Raw genomic sequence first — 22,929 nt, 5'->3', positions numbered from 1 at the left:
AAGCGGGTAAAGCTTCCACTGCCCTGGGTAAGCCAAGACAAGATGAACCTTCCTTACCCTAAGAAGAAGTTAAGTTACTATTAAATAGTGTCCCTCCCGAGGTGGGCTGGGGTGGGGTCAGAGAATGTCTTTTTTAAGGGTGATAAAGTCTGGCATCTCCTACCAGAGCTCTAGAGCTCCCATTTAAAAATGGCCCTTATGTTGCTGTCCTACCATACTCTTCTAGGTTCCCACAAGGTACAGGAGCCTACAGGAGCTTTAGTTATTCACTAAGTTGTTTGATCTTTAGCCTCAAAATATATTTTGTTGGACTGGTCCAGTGCTGTAGCTGGCCAGGGGAGCACCCTACAGTAGCCGCTTATTCCCTGAAAGTCCAGGAACTGACCAGGGCCTGAATGTCACAGGGAGGCCCCTAGTGGGTGTTGAGTGTCCCTTCATCAAAGAAGCATTCCACGTCCTCGTTCTCTCCCCCAACCCCCAGTCTTTAGAACGTCGTTTTATATAAATTGTAAGAATGGAGCTGCTCTGCCTTGGGAGTGGGAAAGGGCATAGAACCTTGTTCTTTTATTCTCTGAGAGGTCTTCCTTAAGAATGGCCATAGGGATTTTTTATTGCTACTTTTTTTTACTTGATTGGGCCAATGTTTACCAACTAAATTAGCAGGAGGAGCATGCTGCCCTTCTTTGAGGCACAACAATTGGTGTGGATGAGCAGCTTCCCCTCATTTCCAATTGGAGAAACAAGGGAAATGGTCATGCAATGATTTCCCAAGGTTGGTGTATTAGTCTGTTTTCATGCTGCTGATGAAGACATACCCAAGACTGGGAAGTAAAAGAGGTTTAGTTGGACTTGCAGTTGCACATGGTTGGGGAGGCCTCAGAATCATGGTGGTAGGTGAAAGGCACTTTTTACATGGTGGTGGCAAGAGAAAATGAGGAAGAAGCAAAGCAGAAACTCCTAATAAAACCATCAGATCTCATGAGACTTATTCACTATCATGAGAATAGCACAGAAAAGACCAGCCCCCATGATTCAATTACCTTCCCCCTACAACACAGGAATTTTAGGAGCTACAATTCAAGTTGACATTTGGGTGGGGACACAGCCAAACCAAAACATTCTGCCCCTGGCCCCTCCAAATCTCATGTCCACACATTTCAAAACCAATCATGCTTTCCCAACAGTTCTCTAAAGTCTTAACTCATTTCAGCATTAACCCAAAAAGTCCACAGTCCAAAGTCTAATCTGAGACAAGGCAAGTCCCTTCCGTGTATGAGCCTGTAAAATCAAAAGTGAGCTAGTTACTTCCTAGATACAGTGTGGGTATGGGTATTGGGTAAATACAGCCATTTCAAATGGGAGAGATTGGCCAAAATGAAGGGGTTACAGGGCCCATGCAAGTCTGAAATCCAGTGGGGCAGTCACATTTTAAAGCTCCAAAATTATCTCCTCTGACTCCAGCTCTCACATCCAGGTCACACTGATGTAAGAGGTAGGTTCCCATGGTCTTGGGCAGCTCTGCCCCTGTGGCTTTGCAGGGTACAGCCTCCCTCCCAGCTGCTTTCATGGGCTGGCATTGAGTGCAGCTTTTCCAACCACATGGTGCAAGCTCTCAGTGGATCTACCATTCAGGGGTCTGGGAGATGAGGGCCCTCTTCTCACAGCTCCACTAAGCAGTGCCCCAGTAGGGACTCTGTGTGGGGGCTCTGACCCCACATTTCCATTCCCCACTGCCCTTGCAGAGGTTCTCCATGAGAGCCCCACCCCTGCAGCAAACCTTTGCCTGGGCATCCAGGTGTTTCCATACATCTTCTGAAATCTAGACAGAGGTTCACAAACCTCAATTCTTGACTTCTGTGCAGCCACAGGTTCAACACCACATGGAAGCTGCCAAGGCTTGGGGCTTCCACTCTCAGAAGCCACAGCTTGTGTTGTACATTGGCCCCTTTCAGCCATGGCTGGAGCTGCTGGGACACACACCACAGAGACTCTGGGCCCAGCCCTCAAAACCACTTTTTCCTCCTGGGCCTCTGGGCCTGTGATGGGAGGGGCTACTGTAAAGACCTTTGACATGGCCTGGAGACATTTTCCTCATGGTCTTGGGGATTAACATTAGACTCCTTGTTACTTATATGAATGTCTGCAGCTGGCTGACATTTCTCCTCAGAAAATGAGTTTTTTCTTTTCTATCACATAGTCAGGCTGCAAATCTTCCAAACTTTTATGCCCTGCTTCCCTTATAAAACTGAATGCTTTTAACAGCACCCAAGTTATTTCTTGAATGCTTTGCTGCTTAGAAATTTCTTCTGCCAGATACTCTAAATCATCTCTCTCAAGTTCAAAATGCCACAAATCTCTAGAGCAGAGGCAAAATGCCACCAATCTCTTTGCTAAAATATAATAAAAGTCATCTTTGCTCCAGTTCCCAACAAGTTCCTCATCTCCATCTGAGACCACCTCAACAAGGATTTTATTTTCCATATCACTATCAGCACTTTGGGCAAAGCTATTCAATAAGTCTCTAGGAAGTTCCAAACATTCCCACATTTTCCTGTCTTCTTGTGAGCCCTTCAAACTGTTCCAACTTCTGCCTGTTACCCAGTTCTAAAGCCGCTTCCACATTTTCGGGTATATTTTCAGCAACGCCCCACTCCCCTGGTACCAATTTACTGTATTAGTCCATTTTCATGCTGCTGATAAAGACATACCCAAGACCAGGAAGAAAAAGAGGTTTAATTGGACTTACAGTTCCATATGGCTGCAGAGGCCTTAGAATCATGGTGGGAGGCAAAAGGCACTTCTTACATGGCAGCGGCAAGAGAAAATGAGGAAGAAGCAAAAGTGGAAACCCCTGATAAACTCACCAGATCTCGTGAAACCTATACACTGTCACGAGAATAGCACAGGAAAGACTGGACCCATGATTCAATTACCTCCCCCTGAGTTCCTCCCATAACGCATGGGAATTCTGGGAGATACAATTCGAGTTGACATTTGGGTGGGGACAAAGGCAAACCATATCAGTTGGTAATAAGAGAGTTGCATCTAAAATACACATTCTAAACAAATCTTCTACATGTTCCTTGTCTTTTTCTCTCTTTTTTTTTTTTTCTAGATTTTCTATTACATTTCAGTAGGTCCTTGATGTTTGTAAGGACTTGGCAAGCCCCCAAATTCACAGTCTCTAAATTTGGGAATCCAGGAAATATTTCACTCAGGTTTGGAGATTTCTCTTGAAACTGTATTACTATCTAGAGGCAAGCTTTTCCTGTGCACATCTTCATACCATAAGTTAACTCCCTTTCCAGCTTCTACCAAGGACTCGTCTCTCACTTCATGGCTATTTTCTCAAAGAACTCCCCTCGCCACTAAAAAAATGGTTTTGTTTCTTTAAGAGAGTTACTATGAAAACTCAAATTAGGAAACAAACAAACCACACTGGGACTACCAGCAATGTATTGGCTCACTTCATCCACAACTAAATGATTTTCTCCCAAACATCAGATTCCAGGGACCAGAATTCAACGGTGTGCCCAAGAAAAATGACAAATTACTAAATGTCATGGACCTCAAAGTCCATCTTTGCTCATTAAAAACTGGTTGCCTGAGCACCATGGAGTTCTTTGTAAGGCGCTTTGAATCCTTTGTGGATTGAGGAAAAGCAGGATAATATTAAATACACCACGAATAAACAGCAAATCTGAACACCATCTGGTGAAAAACTTTGTTCTATTATGCCATTCATATACCTATTCTACTGCATGTCTTTCAGTGGTATCGATGGATTCACAGACATTGTAATTCTTATCAATTTAATGGCAAGTAATAGAACGTGCTACATCTTCCCATGTGGTTCTCTTTATTTGTATTCCAGAGTTGGAAAAATGGCAGATTTACATAAATGTTAAAAATTATTGCATTAGCCTTTGAAATGACATTAAATGAATCTAACGTTTTTCTTAAATTCTCATTTCATTGGCAAAAATCTGCCCTGGAAACACCGGCCCTTACTACTAAAGCATCTCCTAGGGTGCCAACTTACTTGCTCTTGCTTCTGAAGTTTGGGATTGATCGACTGTAGGTACCTGCTTTCTGCAATCCTGCTCAAGGCTCCTCTGCATTCACCCATTGTTACGAAAATCAGACAAGAGCAGAATAGGAAAGTGGGTCAGCATATATTTGGTTTTCCAATGGGACCACTACCATTTTGAAAAATTAGATATTTTGCTTAATTTACTTTTGCTTTCTATTGAGCCAAGAGCTCATGGACTACTGCTGTATTTTCATTAGTGATATGGTCTTATGTATCATTTAACAAGTACTCCAAAATGCCTAATGTGTTTGTTAGAGTGAGTAATAAAGACTGGTTTCTCAGGATGCCAGTCCATATTTTTTATAGTGCTTTCTGTCTTCCATTTTCAGGACTTAGCAAGTCTATGCTGTGTAATGTTCCCAAAGGGATATGGCTGTAAAATGCGTGAGGTCTGATAAATGTTCTTATCTGATGTTTGCCCATCTTCTGTGGGAAATTCAACCAGATGAAACAAGACTGTCTAGACCTCCCTTTTCTTATTTATCCTGCTGAGTGATTTATCAGAGCTGTACCCCTTCCCTCCTGCAGAAACTTTTTTGTTTTTACATCTGAAGGTGTTTTGAAAACTATAGTCAACCCACTGGTGTCTCCGGCCCTACAAGATCATAGACATCACTACTAAAAATAGGAAATACTGCCAGGAAATGGATGCAAACAATTCTTACATATTTAATGAAATAAGTAACATTGTTACCTTTTCCAGCTATTTCTCTATTGTCCTTATAGGAGCATATGTGGTACAACATTATAAAGTTATGTACAGATGTCATCTACAAGACTATTTTCAGAGTTTCCAGACTCCTGAAATTTGTCAACACTTTCATCTTGATCTTTACCAAAATCTTTTTTGTTTCTTTTCTTAAAAGTTTGAGAAAAGTGCATTCGGGTGTTTTTAAAGCATAAGAAGGTGAAAATTACATGTTTGAGGTTTTCAAGGCCATTTTTCTTATTTATGTCATCACTGCATACAAAGTGGTTGAAAATAAAAAAGTTAAAACTTTCCAAGCATTCAGTATGAAAGAAATCTTACTATTAGATTAACTATAGAACTCTTTCCCAGTTTCAAAATTATTAAATGCCCCCAAGTTTTCCCACCAGCCCTGCTTACGTTCCCCATGTGTACATTTCTCCTTTCTAACCAAGCTCCGTTTTTCTTTGTAAGTCCTTCTATCACAAAATCAAAGGAACTTGTGATTTCCCTCCAGAATGACATTGGCTTTAATTCATCTGCAAATGCTGACAGGTACTCTTACGAAAATGGAACCAAAAAGTGATGATGGAAGAGACAGAGAAGCATATTTCAAATCATTTTGTAGAGCTGACTCAGGAGGGCATTTCACAAGAGGTTCTTTGAGAGATAGGGGTTTGAGTAAATGACTTAGAAAATCCAGGTTTAAAAGCCTCCTCTCAGTGAAGAATGGATGTTTTAGTTCGACTTATCAAAACTGGATGTTATCCCTGACTAAATTTCTAGATAATTATTCACTGTTAGAAACGACTGAAAATGTACTTTCTTTCTCTCCACCTGTTATCAAGTATAAAATAAATACTCGTAGAACTTTACTAGGTACTAAAAAGATACACAATAGTAGTTCTTGTATTTGCCAAGACACCTAAAGTTTCATCACAGAGACAAGATGAATGTCAAAGAAACAACTAGAGATATAAACAAAGTAAAAACCAAACCCACAGATCTAGGGCTCCATAACTGCACACTCCAGGAAACCCCCAGCCTTTTTCAGTCCCTACTGCTCTTTCCTTTCCCCTTCCGTCTCTTCCTTATCCTTCTTTTTCTCCCTTCTGTCTGTTTTATGTGTTAGGCCTGTCAGTGATGCTCATAGGTACTGCTGTGTTCTCTGTTTTCTGAAAACGCCCATGCTTCTATATCTGCTTACTTGCGTGATGCATTCATTCACTTCCTCCCTCCCTCATTCTGTAAACCAGCACTATCTTATAAAGCCCTGTGCTAGAGGGCATGGAGGAAATGATCCAGACCAGACCCAGATTCGGCCCTGGTTTTACCTCTCTGTAGTACTAGCTTCTGTCATTTGCTTTTATGGAAGCTGTCAAACCCCATAGCTTCTTAGTGAACCTCTTAGTGGCTCCCTCGTTCCAGGGATCCGTGCTGCCTTCTCAACATTCTCACGGCCTCAGTGGCAGGGACCTTAGGCCCTGGGACTCCTCAGATATTTCTGTCTGCTTTTTCTTCCTTCTTTTAACTTCTCCCTCCTCCCTCCATGCATCACGACTTAGTGCCCCAGGGCTCAGCCAGGAGGTCCTAGCACATCTTTTCCTTCTCCAAGTACTCCCTTAGTGCACCCATAAGGATTCAATTACCACATATACTCAGATGAGCCCCAGATCCCCATCTTCAGCCCTGACCCCTCTTCCTCTCTTCAGTCCCATATTTCTCAACGTCTACAAAACATATAGGCTAGACATTTCATTGCCATCTAAAACAAACATGTCGAAACCAGATTTTATTTTCTCTCCATCCAAAGGCGCCTCTGTGGGCTACCTCATTGTCAGTGGCCAAAGTGCTGCTGCCCCAGCTGCCAAGGTCTACCTTCACCAGCTTCCTCTATTTAATGTCCCCTTTTCCCTGCATCCTTCCCTCAACTCTTCTACTAAGCCCTGCTAACTCTTTTTCTCTGTTATTTTCCCAGACCCAAGGCTTCAAAGCTATTTCCATAGCCAAAGAACTCTTCTGCATATTAACTATGTCCAAGTCAAAAAACATATATTCATACACTCAAAAAAGTAATAAACAGGAAAACCTTCTTGGGGTATCCTGCACATCCTAAGACCGATCAGGAATAGTTCCTGTCATATGTTTTCTAGAGATTTATAGAGCTTAAAAAAAAATGCTACAAGCTGGAGTTATGTGCATATTGTTTAAGCTTTTCTATTAATAGTTGTTTTTATATTTTGTTCCTTGGGAGGTACTAGCTTAGCAGACACATTAGAAATAAATGCAGAAAAATGCAGACAAGATAAATTTAATGTTGGAATTGCAAGCATATCCATCAAAAGACCTATCTGGAGTCCAGTACATCATGCTGTCAAAAAATTTTGCCTCTGGCTTATCTACAGGTTTTCCACTTTTTAATCTTCATCCCTTTTTACACATTTTTTTTTTTTTTTTACATTAGAGTATTCTACCTCCTTGAGATGACTGTAAGAATACCTTTCAGTTACTGGACATGGAGCCAGCTGCCTGAGGCTTGCAGCTTCATTGATAACCAGAACCAATTTGGCTGAGCCCTGGAAAATGTAACTGTCCACTGCACTCCCTTTCTGTTCTATGAGGGACTTGTCCCAAGTTGTGGGCTTAGTATAAAAGGATCTTCTTTTCTGGCGAGGAGGACAGCACTGTACTCCTCTTAGAATGACCCGACTCTCACTTCCTGTGAAGGTTACTAGTGTGCGGATTATCTAAGACTGATGGTCACCCATTTCCCCCTTCCCTCCAGTACGCTGGTCATTTAAATGCTCAGTAAAGTGATCTCTAGAAGCATAGTAGAGAAGAGGGGGAAGCAACATTAATATGAATTAATGATCTAGATTTTGCCAATTTGCCATTACTAAGAATCTGTTAATAGAACGTTGAAATTTTTAGCAAAATCTATTTGGGTTAATACCCAAATGCCCAGTGCCCCTTCCATCTCTTCCTTGTCCTGACTAAATTTCTAGATAATTCTTCGCTTTTAGAAATTACTGAAAAACGTGCTTTCTCTTCACCTTTTATCAAGTATAAAGTAAATGCTTGTAGAACTGTATTAGATACTAAAGACATACACAATAGTAGTTCTTGTTTAAGAACTACTACCCAAAGTTAAAGAATAACCTATTTCTCTAGGTGCACCCAGAGTAATAGCTGGAACTGGTAGAAGTCATTGCAGCCTATCTGAAGCTGAGAATGAAATGTTGCTGACAAACTGAACAGAGGATAAAAGATGCAGGAAAAGACCAATGGAAGGAGAAAAGAAGGTCACGTGATATTACATGGCACTGATGAGACACAGATAGTGAATACTACTAAAGCATTTGTTTTATGAAATCAAACCATACCAGAGCCACACTGTGATTCTGCAAAAAGGTGGATCCCTGTATGAGAGCAACTGGAGTTCAGCCCACCCGCCATCCTCTAAGCTGTCCCCCAAGGCATGGCTCTGCATGTGCCCAGAGTGAGTACCTTTTTCAAATTTGCACAAGGATGCCATATGGGGTGGCAGTGAAACTGCATATTGAGATGCAGACTTCAGTTGGAAACCTAAGAAAGAGTAACCCAGTGTTTTGAAATGATCTGAAGGACACCTGGTAGGTTTCTATATTGGAAGAAGCTACACATAAGCCTCATAGATGTAACAAACAATTCCTGAAGGTGAAAATAAGATCAAGAGCTATCCTGAACTCCTCCAATGACAATTAGATGACTCCTTTTGATACTGTTTCCCAGAGATGTTTTCTTCTTGGAGCTGGTTCTTGGTAGTAGATTTTCCTGTGAATATAACATCAGGCTGCAGACATATGGTATAATACTTTAGAAGAGATCTAGCAATGGACCACTAATAGACATTTTTTAGGCCAGGTGCAGTGGCTCATGCCTGTAATCCCAACACTTTGGGAAGCTGAGGCGAATGGGTCACTTGAGGTCAGAAGTTTGAGACTAGCCTGGCCAACATGGTGAAACCCTGTCTCTACTAAAAATAAAAATTTGGCTGGGCGTAGTAGCAGGTGCCTGTAATCTCAGCTACTCAAGAGCCTGAGGCAGGATAATCACTTGAACCCGGGAGGCGGAGGTTGCAGTGAGCCGAGATTGTGCCACTGCACTCCAGCCTGGGCGAAGACAAGAAGACTCTGTCTCAAAAAAACAAAAAACAAACAAGCAAAAAACATTTTTTAAAAGTCATGTTGCAGGGGGATGAATAAAGAGAATTATTTCAAATTCTCAACACTGTGTTCAATCCTAGGTTCCATAAGTGCCAGGAAATAGCGACCTGATGTAGAGGAGAGTACAAGGAAAGGGAAGAGCAAGAGTGACCAACATTTCTTAGGACACTGATGACACGTCAGGAACACTACACACATCGGCTGTGATGAGGATGCTGTGAGACAGGTCCCATGAACCCCACTGGACAGATGAGGCAACTGAAGTTCAGAGAAGTCAGGAGCTCTGAGTGGGGTCAAACAGCTAGTGAGTAACACGGTCCAGATTCAAACCTAGGTCTAACTACAAAGCCCATATTCTTTCAATTACATCCTGCTGCTTATTAAAAGGCTGAATAATATGCCTTATGAGAAAAAGTTAAAGGAAGTTCTATAACTCATGCTTGACAAGAAAGACTGAAAAGTGATATAATGTTTTTGAAGTACTGTCTAGGAAGGACTAACCTAAAGGATGGTAACCAGCTGTTTTGAAACTGGCTCTGAAGAAATAAGAATAGGAAATGGGCTTCAACTGCAACAAGAAGGCAGGTTTCCTTACCAGAAGGGTTGCACGTATTGGACTCAGTGGCTGAGGAACACTGTGGAATCTTCTTCTTGTGCAGAAGTCAAGATGACTGACCCCAGAGAGGAAAGGAAAGGAGGGGAAGAGAGGGGAGGGGAGGGGAGGGGAGGGGAGAGGAGAGAAGAGGTTTGTTTAAAATGGAGAAGACTACTGAAGGAGCTGACCAGAGAAAAGGAAGGAAAGGCAAACTGCCACAGAATGGTACAAAATGGCAGAAGGAAAAAAATAGCACAAAATGGCAGAAAAAACTGGAGGAACAGAAGAAATGTTGGATGGAGAACTACACAGAAAACAAGAGACTCAAGATTATAAATAATTAAAACTCTTTTGTTTTAATAATGTCTAGTGTAACTGCTTGTGGAGCAAAATCCTACTGCCTGTCCTCTGAAGGTATTTTCAAGCAATATAGATTTTTTTATCTGAATAGAAGAACTTAAGAGTGGTCGTGCCTCAGAGCAGGGACACAGACGTGCTAAAGGACTGCTTTGAGGGTTTTTATCATCCCTTAGACAGCTTCTTTTTTTGACTTTATATAAATGAATAATGTTCTCATTTTAGAAACTAAAGTGCCCCCATTCGACAGATCATCCTATGACAGTCCACATTTTAGACTTGGGAAAACTGTGGGCCAGAGAGGCAGAGGGACTCATCCAGTAAATAACTAATGGAGCTAAGGCTTGACATTAAATCCTGAAATAGATTCCAAACCCAGGATTCTTCCCAAAATCATAACCGATGTCCTCAAACACATGCTAAGTGTCGGCTGTCTGTGCGCAGTACCTCCTCAGGCTGCTCCTTTAACTTCAACGTGAATCACTTATAAATTCCAGAGACTGCTTGCATGAATGGCAGAAGAACTGCGAAGTAAAACTGATATTTCAGCGTAAACTAGATGATGCAAAGGACCCAAGTGTCTAGGACTCCCCTGCCACTCTACAGAGTGGAGGAAATGAGCTTCAGAAAGGTCCTAGACACAGCAGGAAGCAAGGTCTAGAAGCTTTTGTTCTTTGTTTTGCTGAAGCCCACTGTGAAGGCTGCTCCCAGAAGACATTCTTCCTTCATTTGCATATTCATTTATTTAAATTTAAAATAGATGAGGTCACACTTTTTGGCCTATTTGGGTATTGCAGCACTGAAAATTTTTAAAGCTGTGCACTTAATGGAAGAATAAACGACAGAATATAAAAAAATATATCAAGTTCACTTTAATATAAAAATTGATTAGCTTACCAAAATAATATGCATAAGTTAAAAAATTTAATATTTATCATTTACCTGAAGAATCATTCTGTGAAGTTTGGTAAGGATTGCAAACTATTGGGTGTTTGGGGATTGTGAAGAGAACAAAAACATAAAGACTAATGGAAAGATATAGTTAATACAGTATCTAAATCTGGGATCACCAGCCTCAAGCTCTAACACTAGAACTTCCATACAGTCTGTTACCTATAAGTGTAGATATGCCCAGATGCATAGAGAGTAGGCTTTAGTGTAGAGATGCCACTATAATAGTTTCATTTCTGTTTGGTTATGCTTCTAACATAATTTTTAGCATGGAATTGTTAATAAACATACAGTTAAATGTGGTGAACCCCACATCTTGGAGATTCAGCAATACTGACCATTTACCACGGTAAGCTCTTGTTTCTACACGATGCCCTGGATCTGTGTTTAGAAGGGGCACTTAGAGTAAAAGGGATCTCATCATCTCAGATATGACAAGGAAGACCAAAAGGAGTCCCAACTGTAATTCTGTTTGGTACTGATGAGAATTTGAATGACTGAATGCTCATTAGGATTGGCTTTCGGAATAAGCTGTGTTCATGGAATCGAACATGGTAAGGGAATAGAAGAAATGGACAACTTCGAGCATATGACCTGGTCCTGCTTCCTGGATCTTAATCTTGCTGTCATCACACAGCTTTCCTTGGAGTCCTGCCAAGCAACGTGCCAGCAGAGAAGCTGCTCTGTTAAGCAGAGGACGTGGATAACCACCCTGTCACCTGTGTCCGGGGAAGACCGAAAGCATAGTAAGGTTTTTACAAGGCTGATCATCCCAACAACAACCATTATTAAGCTATCTTTTTATCTAAAAACTAACTTTAAAGTCAAGTGGTAGAGATGGTTCATCTGTTCCCCCAACCTTTGAATATCTGTTTTTCTAACAACAAAGACCGGCTGCTCCCTGCCTCCAACACTTGAGTCTAGAGGCATCTTCTAAGATTTGCTTGTACCTTAAATGCTAATGTAAGTCATCAAAGTATTCCAACTGAGTTGAACACACAGGGTGTTGTTTTGAAATAAATAATTGTATTGTTCGATATCAGCTTTTAAGATTAGAAAATGTCCTCTGCATATCTGAAGACTTATTTCTTAATAAGAACAGATTCTGCTGCAGAATCTGTGGGAGCTCTAATGCTGAAAGGATAAAGAGGAATAGAGAATGGGATGGAAGGAAGCTAAACACCAGCTCGCTCAACCACTGGCATTCAGCGACTACAAATTGCTACTAACTGGTATATACAGTTCAAAAACTTGAGTTGAATTTGAGCCTTTGAATTCAGTCAACCCTTGGAACAAAGAGCACTTAGACCTTTTTTTTTTTTTTTTTTTTAATGCAAAAGGAAACATGTACAAAACCAAGAGAAAACCATGGAGGTGTGCATTTCAGTTTAAGCTGAACGGTCACTCCATGAACTAATAAGATGTTTTAAAAAGAAAAAAAGGAGAAAACTATAAAAAGTCGCTGAAGATCTAGTACCCTAAGTTCCTACCAAAAGATGTCATGAAAATCCGGGGACCACAGACACTGAACAGAGAGAAATGCACGCAGGAGCAATGGAAAAACAGAAAAATCTTACGTAGAATTATCTACTACATGCATCTATATCCATGGGTAAAGATACAGGACATCTTACTCAATCATCTATAAAATCGTGACAATAGAACCTATTTTGTAGGTGGGAGGAATGAGTAAGATGTGAAGAATTTTAAGTAAGATAAAAAGATTTAACAGAGTACCTCAGTCAGTGGTGATTATTGTTCATGACTGCAATATTAGTCTTTGAGAGAATATATGGATTATTGAACAAAAAAGAAAAACACCTCAGGAAGGTATCTGCTCTTGGTGATGGGGACCTGTTTCATGAGAATGGTTAGGCAATGACTGCATTAAGAGACTGAACAGAGGCCCCTTCCTCTGACTGAGGACAGAGAAAAGAGCATGTTTTCAGCTATGGGTGAGCAAAAATGAGTGTAAGAACCACCTGGAACACAAAGAGGGCAGGTGGACAGGAGCTTCACTGCTTGGGTCTTTAGCTCCTTTAGTTTTCTTCTCTAGTGTATGCTTTCTTTCCTTCCTTCCTCTCTACCTCTTTTCAACATATCTTCTTTTGTGCTGTTAGCTTTATTTGCCCTTTTTACTGGTCCTAGTGAAAGTATTCTCTACATTCAACATCCAAGATGATATGTGTGCAGCAACCTCCTAAGAGAGGACCATGTGAGCCAAATAGGTCACTGAAGGTGAGAAGGTGGTGGCCAGGGCTCTCCATCTGAACAGCTGAGTTCAGACGTGTTCCCTCGCCCCTGCTTAAAACGGAGGAACACGTTTTAAGAATTTAAGAGTGGGCCTGCCTCAAAGCAGGGACACAGAAGTGCTAAAAGACTTCTTGGTCCATTAAACAGGTTATAAAACTGTGTTCAATGGATTTACAGAGATGAGATTATGCTTCCATAGTCATGCCCATAGACATGCTGCTCCTACATTCACGTCTATGTAGGCAAAAAAGAGGCAAGGCATTAGGTTTGAGGCTTGATGGTTTTTGGTTAAATTAGGTCAAATCTCCCAATTTTTCTTTCTCATCACTTTTTTGTTGTTGTTGGTTGGTGTCTAAATAGACTCCTTCAGATAATGACATCTCTTTCCTACCTCACCCCTAGCTTTAGATATTTTACATTCTCAATTTAGCCTGAGAGAATAATAGGATTTCTAACTTTGTCGTCCCTATGACTGAAAAATTCAAAATATGCCTGTAAAAAGATTAAATAAATTAGGGATGCTAAATATTCAACATTACAGGAATAAATCAGAGATTTTTTTTTTAAAAAAGAAGACAATCCATAGTTCAAATTTCCTGCCTACAGGGCATGCTACACCTTACATCCTTTTAAATTCCACAGGTAATATAATTTCTATTAAATGGGGCAGGTCCCAGCAGAAATTTGTGCTGGCGCCAGACAAAGCAATTACTTTGATGTGCACTTTTGAAAGTATTGTGGCTCCCAGGTATGGGACTTACATACAAACAGGAGAAGATTTAGATGTACTTTCTGTTATTAAAATTATTAAGTTGCTAATGTGTGATTATTGAGCATAATAAGCAAATTAAAGGTACTCCATTTACTTAAAAAAATTAGATCAACAGTTAGAAAGTAAGAAAAATTAAAGTCAGACAGTCTCATAGTTTGCTAAGCTACAATTTCCTAGAAAAGAAAGCAAAACAAATCTTCTGCCAGCGGATGTGTTTAGAAGTAAGCCTTTTCAAGATGATGGCAGGATATATGTTGTAAAGGTAATTATAATGGAATTCCGGTGGGGCCAAAGTAGATCAAGATTAGAGTTTTGTAACAAAAAAGTCTTGCCACAGTTGACCACATTGCAGAAATTTCTCAATCTATATAGGAGTTGGATTCCAAAAGTCTGTTTGTGAATTGACCATCTGGAAAGCAGAATAAACTTTCTTACTGAAATTACAATGGTTAAAACCATAAGCATTTATTAAGTCCCCATTAGATGCCAAGGAAGATGTTAAAGATGAAAGTCCCTTCCAGGAAGAAATAGATGCATGAGCAAATAATTTTAACACTGTGAACTAAAATAGCTGTGAATAAACGAAGAGAGGACCACTAACTCCACTTTCCAGCAACAACTGGAGACATATGTAACTCATTTTGAAAATGTAAAAAGGGTGATAATAAAGAGAAAGCAAAGGAAAGAAAAGAAAGGATGTAGAGAAGGGACATACCTAGAAGACAAGAGAATGAGACTTGGAAGAGATGAGGAAAAAATCTAAAGATATTGGAATGTATGAGTAAGAAATCACACAGAAGAGCACAGACTGGAGAACAGAGCTACAATCTGTGTGTGAGATATGGCGGACTAAGGAGAACAATTCATGCCAACAGTTCCCCGTGCGTGTTCCCAAGCGGGGAGGGGAAGCCCAGCCTGTATACAGGCTGCCCTTTGCATGTAACAGCTGTCTGACAGTCAGGAATGAGCAGTGTAAGTGTGCTTTCCATGCAGTATCATAACTCCCCCTGAAAATAAGTTAATCTCCAACAAAATTATACCAAACTTAGGCAAATTCTTGGTCCACTTGATTGTCTAATTTGGCCTTCTTTTCTCCACAGAGAGTGTGGTTTCCTCTAAATGCTTAATTGGCAGACTCTATGGATATCCAATTTTATTTAAAGGAGTAAGATTTGAGTAATTAAGTGTAAAGAGGCAGTCAAGCTACCTTTGTAATGGCTGAAAAGCAATGGTACAGCTGAAATGGACTGCCAGAATGAAGCTTAGGTCACACAGTCGTTGAAACCACCCAGAAGGAGTAGGACTGGAAATTATGTTGGAAACCCACTTACATCATTACTATCCAGTGCAGCTGCTTAATCCCATGTCTACTACTTCCCAGAACCACTCGGCCACAACAGGATTGTTACCTAGAAACATCCTTACTGGAAAAATCAAGCACTTGTCCAATAATTTCCTATTAATCACCAATTTCCCTAAACTTTGGCTTGTGTGCCTCATAAGTGGCCACTGTCTTTCGGTTCCCTATTCTCAAATCGCTGTCATTAATGGAGAACTCCCCAGAGAATAGGCCTCCCAGGTCCTTCCAAAGAGGGGCATAGACTCCTCTCTGAACTGCTCTCTCATGCCAGTTAATCGATTGTTGAGTGATCCCCTAACTTCGGACAAACGCTGTGAGGCCCCGAACTCTCAGCATATGACTCTATCAGAGCATTTTACCCCCTTTTATTGAAGTTAACAGTTCACATGCTTGGCTCCCACTAGTTTTCAGCTGCAGGGAATGCCCATACACCTTTGGAGTCAAAGGCTAGCCTTGCACAAGTCCTGGCACACTGGAGGTGATCAGTAATTGGAAAAGAAACCCATTTTCACAGGGTCTTGATCTTTAATGTTTGTAGCAATTAAGACACTACATTTGACATTGAACCTCCAGAATAACTATTAAACAATAACATCAGCTCCTAAACTTGTAATATCTTATAAGCATGGTTTCTGCCCTCAAAGAACATACAACCTAAACAAAGAATAAAAAAACATAAAATCCTAACTCTACAAAACTTAATGTTCAGCGTAATTTATTTTTAACCTCTTTATGATCTTCTTCTCTAATGCCCTTTTTCTTTTCCCCTCTACCTTTCTAGTGAGTACCACCAGCCTTAATCAGCATAAAGCAAAAATATCCCCAAGAGTAGTCTATGAGTTGAACTAACTCACCACCCGGATTCTAAATGCTGATGGTAAGGAAGACTAGAGAGTCACCTTCTCACTGAAGTATGGGAAGTGAAACAACATACCAGCAAGACACTTCTGCTTAGCTTTTCCCTTCTAAAGCCACAGAGCCCATGAATAAACACAAAGATGCACCTAAACACTTATTAATGGATGTTGCTGGGCTACTGCAAACCCAATTCTATAGGAATCAACCTTCAAGAGCTCACATAAAATGGCAACAAATCTGTATGCCCATAAGATGCTATCATCAGAGGCACTGACCCCCCAAGTGACCCCTGACAGTCCCCTCACCTCTCCCACAAGACTTCCAAAGGAACGTCCCTCCAGCCATTGTTATGTGTGACCTCATGGCAACTTCCCGACATGAGTTTAGCTGCAGGCTGATGTCTAAAAGTTCACGCACTATAAAAACTGGTTTATTGGATGCAAAAGAGAATTAGGACTTCAAAGACTCTTACTCTGTCAAATTAAATTAACATATGGAACAGCAACTAAGCTATGATTGGTATTCATAGCATCAGCTCTTTGGTAAGCCTCTGGCTGGTTTTTAATGCAGCTTGTTCACTGTTTTAAGTGAACTATTGCTGATCTATTCTGGTTACTTAGAATATTTAATGACTTGGGAAACATTATATAATATGAAATGTAAAGAGCTGAATACAAAATTACATGTAAAGTATAATTCATATTTTCTAAATCAGACTGTATTATAGTTTTTAAAATTCTTCATAGATAAAACATTTACACTGAAATATTAACTCTGATTTCTTCTGAATAGTGAGATTCAAGAATTTCATTTTATTCCTTCAGCTTTTATGAATTATCCAAAGTTTCTACACGGAGTGTATTAGTTTAAGAATATATGTGTTTTTAAGGAAAGTATTGTTCAAAGAAAGCGTTCTTTATGTAAGTAGAAGCATGCAAAGAGTACTGTGCACATACAGGGCAGGGATTGTCACGCACACTGTGTGGCTAGTCTCAGAAGAAGTGGAGTTGAGTGATGACGTGTCTGTACTGTGGAGTTAGTGTCCACACACAGGTTTGGACATGAGGCATTTTATTTGTCTTCTGGTTTTTTCTATTCCTAAATCTAAAAACTGTAATATTGAACAATCAAAGTATTTGAATAGTGGTAAGATCTTCTTTTCCATTTTCTTTTTCTTCTGGAAGAGAACTTTGTTTCAAAATACAATGGAATCCCATTCAAGAAGCTTGATAAACACGTAAACAAAATTAGGCAAACTAAAGCATGAGAAATGGACAATATTCAACCATTTTTTACTTACAAAATCGACAATTTCATTTGCTTTAACTGACTATATCAATATTGTTAGTTATACATAAAAATGCCCATTTTGGTATTTATCCTTGTGTGTGTGTGTGTGTGTGTGTGTGTGAGATAAAGTCAATTTATTATAATTTACTCCCAAAATAATCAGAAAGCCACACCTCTAAGAAATGAAAATTAGGATATGCATTTCAAAGTCTGAAATAAATGACTTTCTATGTATCTGCAATTAAAAAAAATTTTTTTTTGAGATGGAGTATTGCTGTGTTGCCCAGGCTGCGGTGCAGTGGAGCAATCTCGGCTCACTGCAACCTCTGCCTCCCTGGTTCAAGCAATTCTTGTGCCTCAGACTCCTAAGTAGCTGGGATTTCAGGCACCTGCCACCATGCCAAGCTAAATTTTGTATTTTTAGTAGAGATGGGGTTTCTCCATGTTGGCTAGGCTGGTTTTGAACTCCTGATCTCAGGTGACCTGCCTGCCTCAGCCTTCCAAAGTGCTAAAAAAATTTTAATGCTATTTCACTTTATAATTTACCTAATCAAAAGCTGACTTGGCTGTAGAATATGTAAGATGTTTAAGAATTTTAAAATAAGTAATGAATATCATCAAACTAGCAGGCAAAAATTTATTTGAATCAATGAATAAATAGCATCATTCAGAATCATCAAATCGACTAGCTAGGCATATTAGAACCATTCTCTTGCACATTGTTTTATTCACTTATAAAACAGCAATACTTTAGTTGTAAAGTTGCAGCAAAATATATATATATATATATATATATATGTATATATATATATATATATATACACATATCAATTAAAGCACAATTGGTAAGGAACTGGAGGAGGTGGTTTCCACTGTCCAGATTCTAGGCCCAGCCTCTCAACCCATGAGTTAGTTCTATGAAATTGAACAGATCTCCCAAACCTCCTTGGCCCAGGGCCTCTGGAAAATGAAGCTCATGATTTAAAGTTCTGTCTGATTAACTGGTGCTTTACGAATTACTGTACAAATTTAAGATATTATCATTACTGCTCATGATGATCACTATGCAATGCGTTTTGGTTTTGTTATGTACTGCTACATACTGGCAAATATAACCCCACCCCCCGCAAATAAAACATTTCCTCTTTATCTCCACCAGGAAATCAAGCGGCTCTAGGCAGTAATCATGAATGTAAATTTGCCAGTGTTGGGTCTTATTTCATTCCGTCAACAAAAATGGATGTTATCTGTTATCTGCTAGTTATCCACAGAAGCCTATTTCTCACCAATCAAAAAGCCAAAAGAAAGTGACATAACTCTGAGTTCAGAAATGCTGTGATCGAATCCCTATTCTTTCTCAGAATGAAGAAGCACTACTCTTGGAATACAAACAGCCTCTGTAGGTCCATGGATACAGTGTTTGACAGGCCTGTCAGAAACATTTTGCTAACATTTAACCTAAAAAAAAAATACTCACTGTGACATCTCAAACCTTTTACATTGGATCCTTCTTACTGTCGCTCTTGTTTACTAGAGACCCTTGCTCTGCCCCCACCTCTCTGGTGATGTCTTTGTATGTTCATTCTGCCCTTGTGACTAGTCTTTTTGGATTTCCCTAGAAGATATTTTTTCCCACTCAGATCCTTTTACTGTGAGCCTATGCATTTCTCCAAAGTTTCCTGATAGCCTACAATTTATGTTGCTCAAATTGACAGCTGAAAAATCAATTGATTTTAAAATCCTACATGTCCCTTTATTTCCTAGCATACATTGGCCACACAAACATTTAACTTAGTGGCATTTGTTTTTAGGTACTGCTTTAGGGAAGTGACAGCAGTTTCAGTCTTTTTAATCAGTAAAGCCATTAGTTCCAAATTGTGTATTTGGTGGAGAATATATTTATATGCATATAAACACGTTCTACACAAAGGGACAATGAAACATAAAGCAACTGAAGGGAAATGGTATTTCCAGTGACATCTCATATCCTGGTGCTTGTTTCTTTTCTTTTTTTTTTTTTTTAAAGGGCAACATTTAGACCAATATATACAAATAATGTGTTCTCTTTCTTCTTTTCCATCCTTCTTCAGCTGGCTTTATTTTCTTTCTAATACTACTACTTGGTTTATATAACTATTTTACTCTACAAAATTTAGATATAAAATTTTGAATTAGTACTGGTATGTAGCACATTGCTATTTTGTATGGGACAAGAGGAGAGTTAGGATGTTGGAATTATCTTAGGCCACACTGTGAGTTTCACAATTAAATCCTGTTGTATCAGCAGGTCAAAAATTTGGTTGTATCAGAGATGACTAATGACATCAGAACATGGTTCTCTACTTTCTTCTGAATGTAAAAAGATACCAAAACATACTGTCTGTTCCATTTCCTCATTTCTGGGCAGCTGTTTTCTCAGACTCTGCTATCTACTGCAGAAAATGGATCTGGCCATCCAGCTGTCACTTAGTTTTATTCTCACACTTGATGAAAGCATTCCCTCAGGCTCAGTGTGTATTCAGTAATTTAAAGGAATATAATTTTTGTTTGATTGTTTTCTTTGTCAAGGGCTCTTAGGGTAAAAAATCTTTTCAGAAAAGACAGAGAATTTTGAGTCAGAAAAATATGAACTGAAATCTCATCTTCATCATTTATTACCTGCATAATGTCTCATTTTTGTATAAAATGAAGATATTATAACCAAGCTCACGGAGCTCTTCAAAATATTAGTTTTGAGGAATGTGCTTGGTACAGAATGTAGCACATAATAGGTGTTTGATATAGTTTGTTTGTTACTATCTATGGAAGACAAATTAATATGATCAACAGTCTTCACAAATTCATATCAATTCCCTTAAGAAACTGAAAATGGCTCTTTAGCTATTTATTTGGGAAGAAAAAGAAACCTCTTAAAACTAGGATGATCCATGTTAGAACAAACATTTAAGCTCAACCTGGAGAACAGGCACCAAGTCCTCCTTCTATATGTGCCGTGCCCAGGACAAAGTTTGCCACATAGCTGTTTCACAGAGGATAAACTAAGGAGAGTTTTTATAAAGTAAGTTAACACCATCCATTTTTACAATATTTGAAAAACAATTCTATGGTTTTCACATAAAAGACTTCGTTTTCATTTACTTCAGAATATTAAGTTGGTGGAGATCATGTTTCTTAGGAGTGTGTGTGTGTGTGCGTGTTTTATTTTGTTTGAAAAGTTCTGCTTGTGTCCTTCGAATAACAAGGATCTAAAAATAGGACTCAACAGAAAATTGTGGGGAATTGATGGATTCATGTCATAAGGTGCCCATTGTATTCCATTATCTAGTAAATGTTTAATGTCAGTTTCTCTGGGAGAAAAAAAAAGTGTGTATATATATATTCATAAGTTTATTATAATATTTGTGATTTAAGAAATGTTTAGCAAACAATATACAAATGATAATAAAATATGTAGTACTCTGTTTTTAAATTCCATACACCTGTGACTTGTTTCACTTGCTATTTCTTGCAAAATTCAGTATCAGTTTTTATAATTCTATCACCAACAATAGTGTCAGAAAACAAATGTTTGGTGACTATTCATTTCAGCAAAGAAACAGCTCATGTCATTAACAAATAAGTGCAGTTTCAACATGAACATTGGTTGATATTCTTGTTTACGTCAATCAGTAAAACCAAAGTGAAACAGCGAAGTCAGAACTTTACTCATTCATCAATAATGTGAGTGACTTCTTTGCTAAACTGGATGATAGTTTTTGAATACCCAAAGAATATTTCCTTAAGTGTTTTATGCTATTTACAATGTAAAGGCTGCAGATATAACACTTTATTAAGTTTACCCTGTATTATTAAAATGTTCTCAATAATTGTTTAAAGTCTAGACAATCATCAAAACAACATGACAAGTTCTATTAGTAGCATTTGCCAATTCCTATGGTGTAAATGCTCCTACCATGGTCAATTTCAGCTGCCAACGTGCCATCACTAAACACAGAGTTGGAAAGAAATGGGTGGCAGCACACCAGTATGTAGTATTTCTCCACACAGATACAATAAATATAAATAACATCAAAAGCATAAATAGTAAAGTCCAGAAGAATAACTTGGAAGTAATAAGCTTTACACATTGCCTGTTTTTAAACATAATTAATTTAATTGTAAATTTATATATGTTAATTTTTAGTAATGGCTATGTTTTACAGCCAGCTCCCAAACTTCCTAAAAATCTAACAGTTGGCTCCAACCTGTCTCCAGCATATCACAAAATCTCTCTTAAAAACAATGGCCAGTTTGGGCATATCTAGCTTTATTACCTGAATTGAGTGAGTCTTCAGTAATTACTAGCACTTCCACTCAAAAATTGGGCTAATTTCACTCCTAGTTGTCTTTTAGAAAACAGGAAAGAATAAAATTGTCCCTGTGGTCTCCATACTCTGCTCTGTGCATTCACTGTGGTCCACAGTGCTGGTCAGTCCCCTTTGACACACTTGGTCCTTGGCTAGAGGCTGCTGTGAGCTTACTGTGGCTACTAAGAGGAATGACGCTTGTCTGGTTTCTCCCTGAATCAGGTTCAAGATTCGGGTCTGGTTAAGTTCTGCTCTCTCGCATTCAGCTATGCTGTGACCTAGGAACAGATTCTACCTTAGTTGAAAACACCTGAAAAGGAGTCTTGGCGAGAAGTAAAACTAAAAACAAGCTCCTTGGAATAGTAGCATGCCATTTAGTCACGCGAGATCTAGTATCTTCTCAACAAAATCTTCATGTACAAATTTAGTGTGCATTAAGGCCCTCCTAGAGAATGCAGAGAGGCTGATAATTAGTGGCCTTTCTCTCTAATGGAGAGGTAGTTATGACTGAAATAATCCAAGGAGACCTCAATTCGAACAAATCATTTTCACTGACTATAGAGTAAACATGACCTAATTTGCTTATAGCAATTAGAAAAGTAATATAAACTACATATAAAAGATAATCTAAAATAATGAAGCCATTATCTTATAAGTATTAAAATGTTACCCTATCCTGTAAGGGTTTTAAAACCCTTATAGGTGATTGAGAGGAAAGGTTTCCCTCCTCTTTTGATTTTATTATTCACTTAAATTCCCTGCATAGTTGCCTCAGTGACTAACTTGAGTAGTAGAAAACCCCCAATTGTCAGGAAACTACTCAGGTAGCAAAAGTATTGGCAGGTAAAACGTGATCCAGCAGTTTGGAACTAAAAATATCGGTTTTCCTAAGATGCAGTGGGATATCTAAATTAAAATGAAAACTATACAGAGTTAAATGAGTTTCAATTCTCTTCATAAAAATAACACAACCTGGGAAATAATCACTTTCTTCCTCAGAATATAAGATCCTAAAGGGTACAGACTACGGCAAAATGTCTAGAATGCGGAGCACAGTCTACAGTGAGTTAGGCTTTTCCTTAACCAGCATTCAGAAAGCTGGCCAGAATGTTTCCAGTTCATTTCCCAGGCCAGAATTCCTCTCATCTGGAGATAAACTTG

General features: G+C 39.1%; 1 protein-coding gene across 4 annotated transcripts in view; it reads right to left on the bottom strand.

Annotated features, from left to right (window-relative positions):
- Positions 1-22,929, bottom strand: part of HMGA2 (high mobility group AT-hook 2) — a 136,043-nt gene that overhangs the window by 41,992 nt on the left and 71,122 nt on the right. Inside the window, exon 4 of one of the 4 annotated variants that reach the window (XM_017515854.2) lies at positions 8,135-8,594. The exons of 1 other annotated variant lie outside the window; for it this stretch is intronic. In XM_017515854.2, coding sequence (XP_017371343.1) covers positions 8,490-8,594 — 105 coding nt within the window. In that variant the 3' untranslated portion in view covers positions 8,135-8,489. Of the gene's footprint in view, positions 1-8,134; positions 8,933-22,929 lie in introns of those variants that run through there. 2 more of the 4 variants (XR_005197885.1, XM_017515852.2) reach the window with 2 other exon arrangements.

This window comes from Cebus imitator, unplaced genomic scaffold (genome assembly GCF_001604975.1).
Source record: "Cebus imitator isolate Cc_AM_T3 unplaced genomic scaffold, Cebus_imitator-1.0 Scaffold562, whole genome shotgun sequence".
In the NCBI taxonomy this organism is placed as follows: domain Eukaryota; kingdom Metazoa; phylum Chordata; class Mammalia; order Primates; family Cebidae; genus Cebus; species Cebus imitator.
The sequence above is the reverse complement of the archived record's forward strand: the minus strand, read 5'-3'. Positions and strand labels throughout refer to the sequence as shown.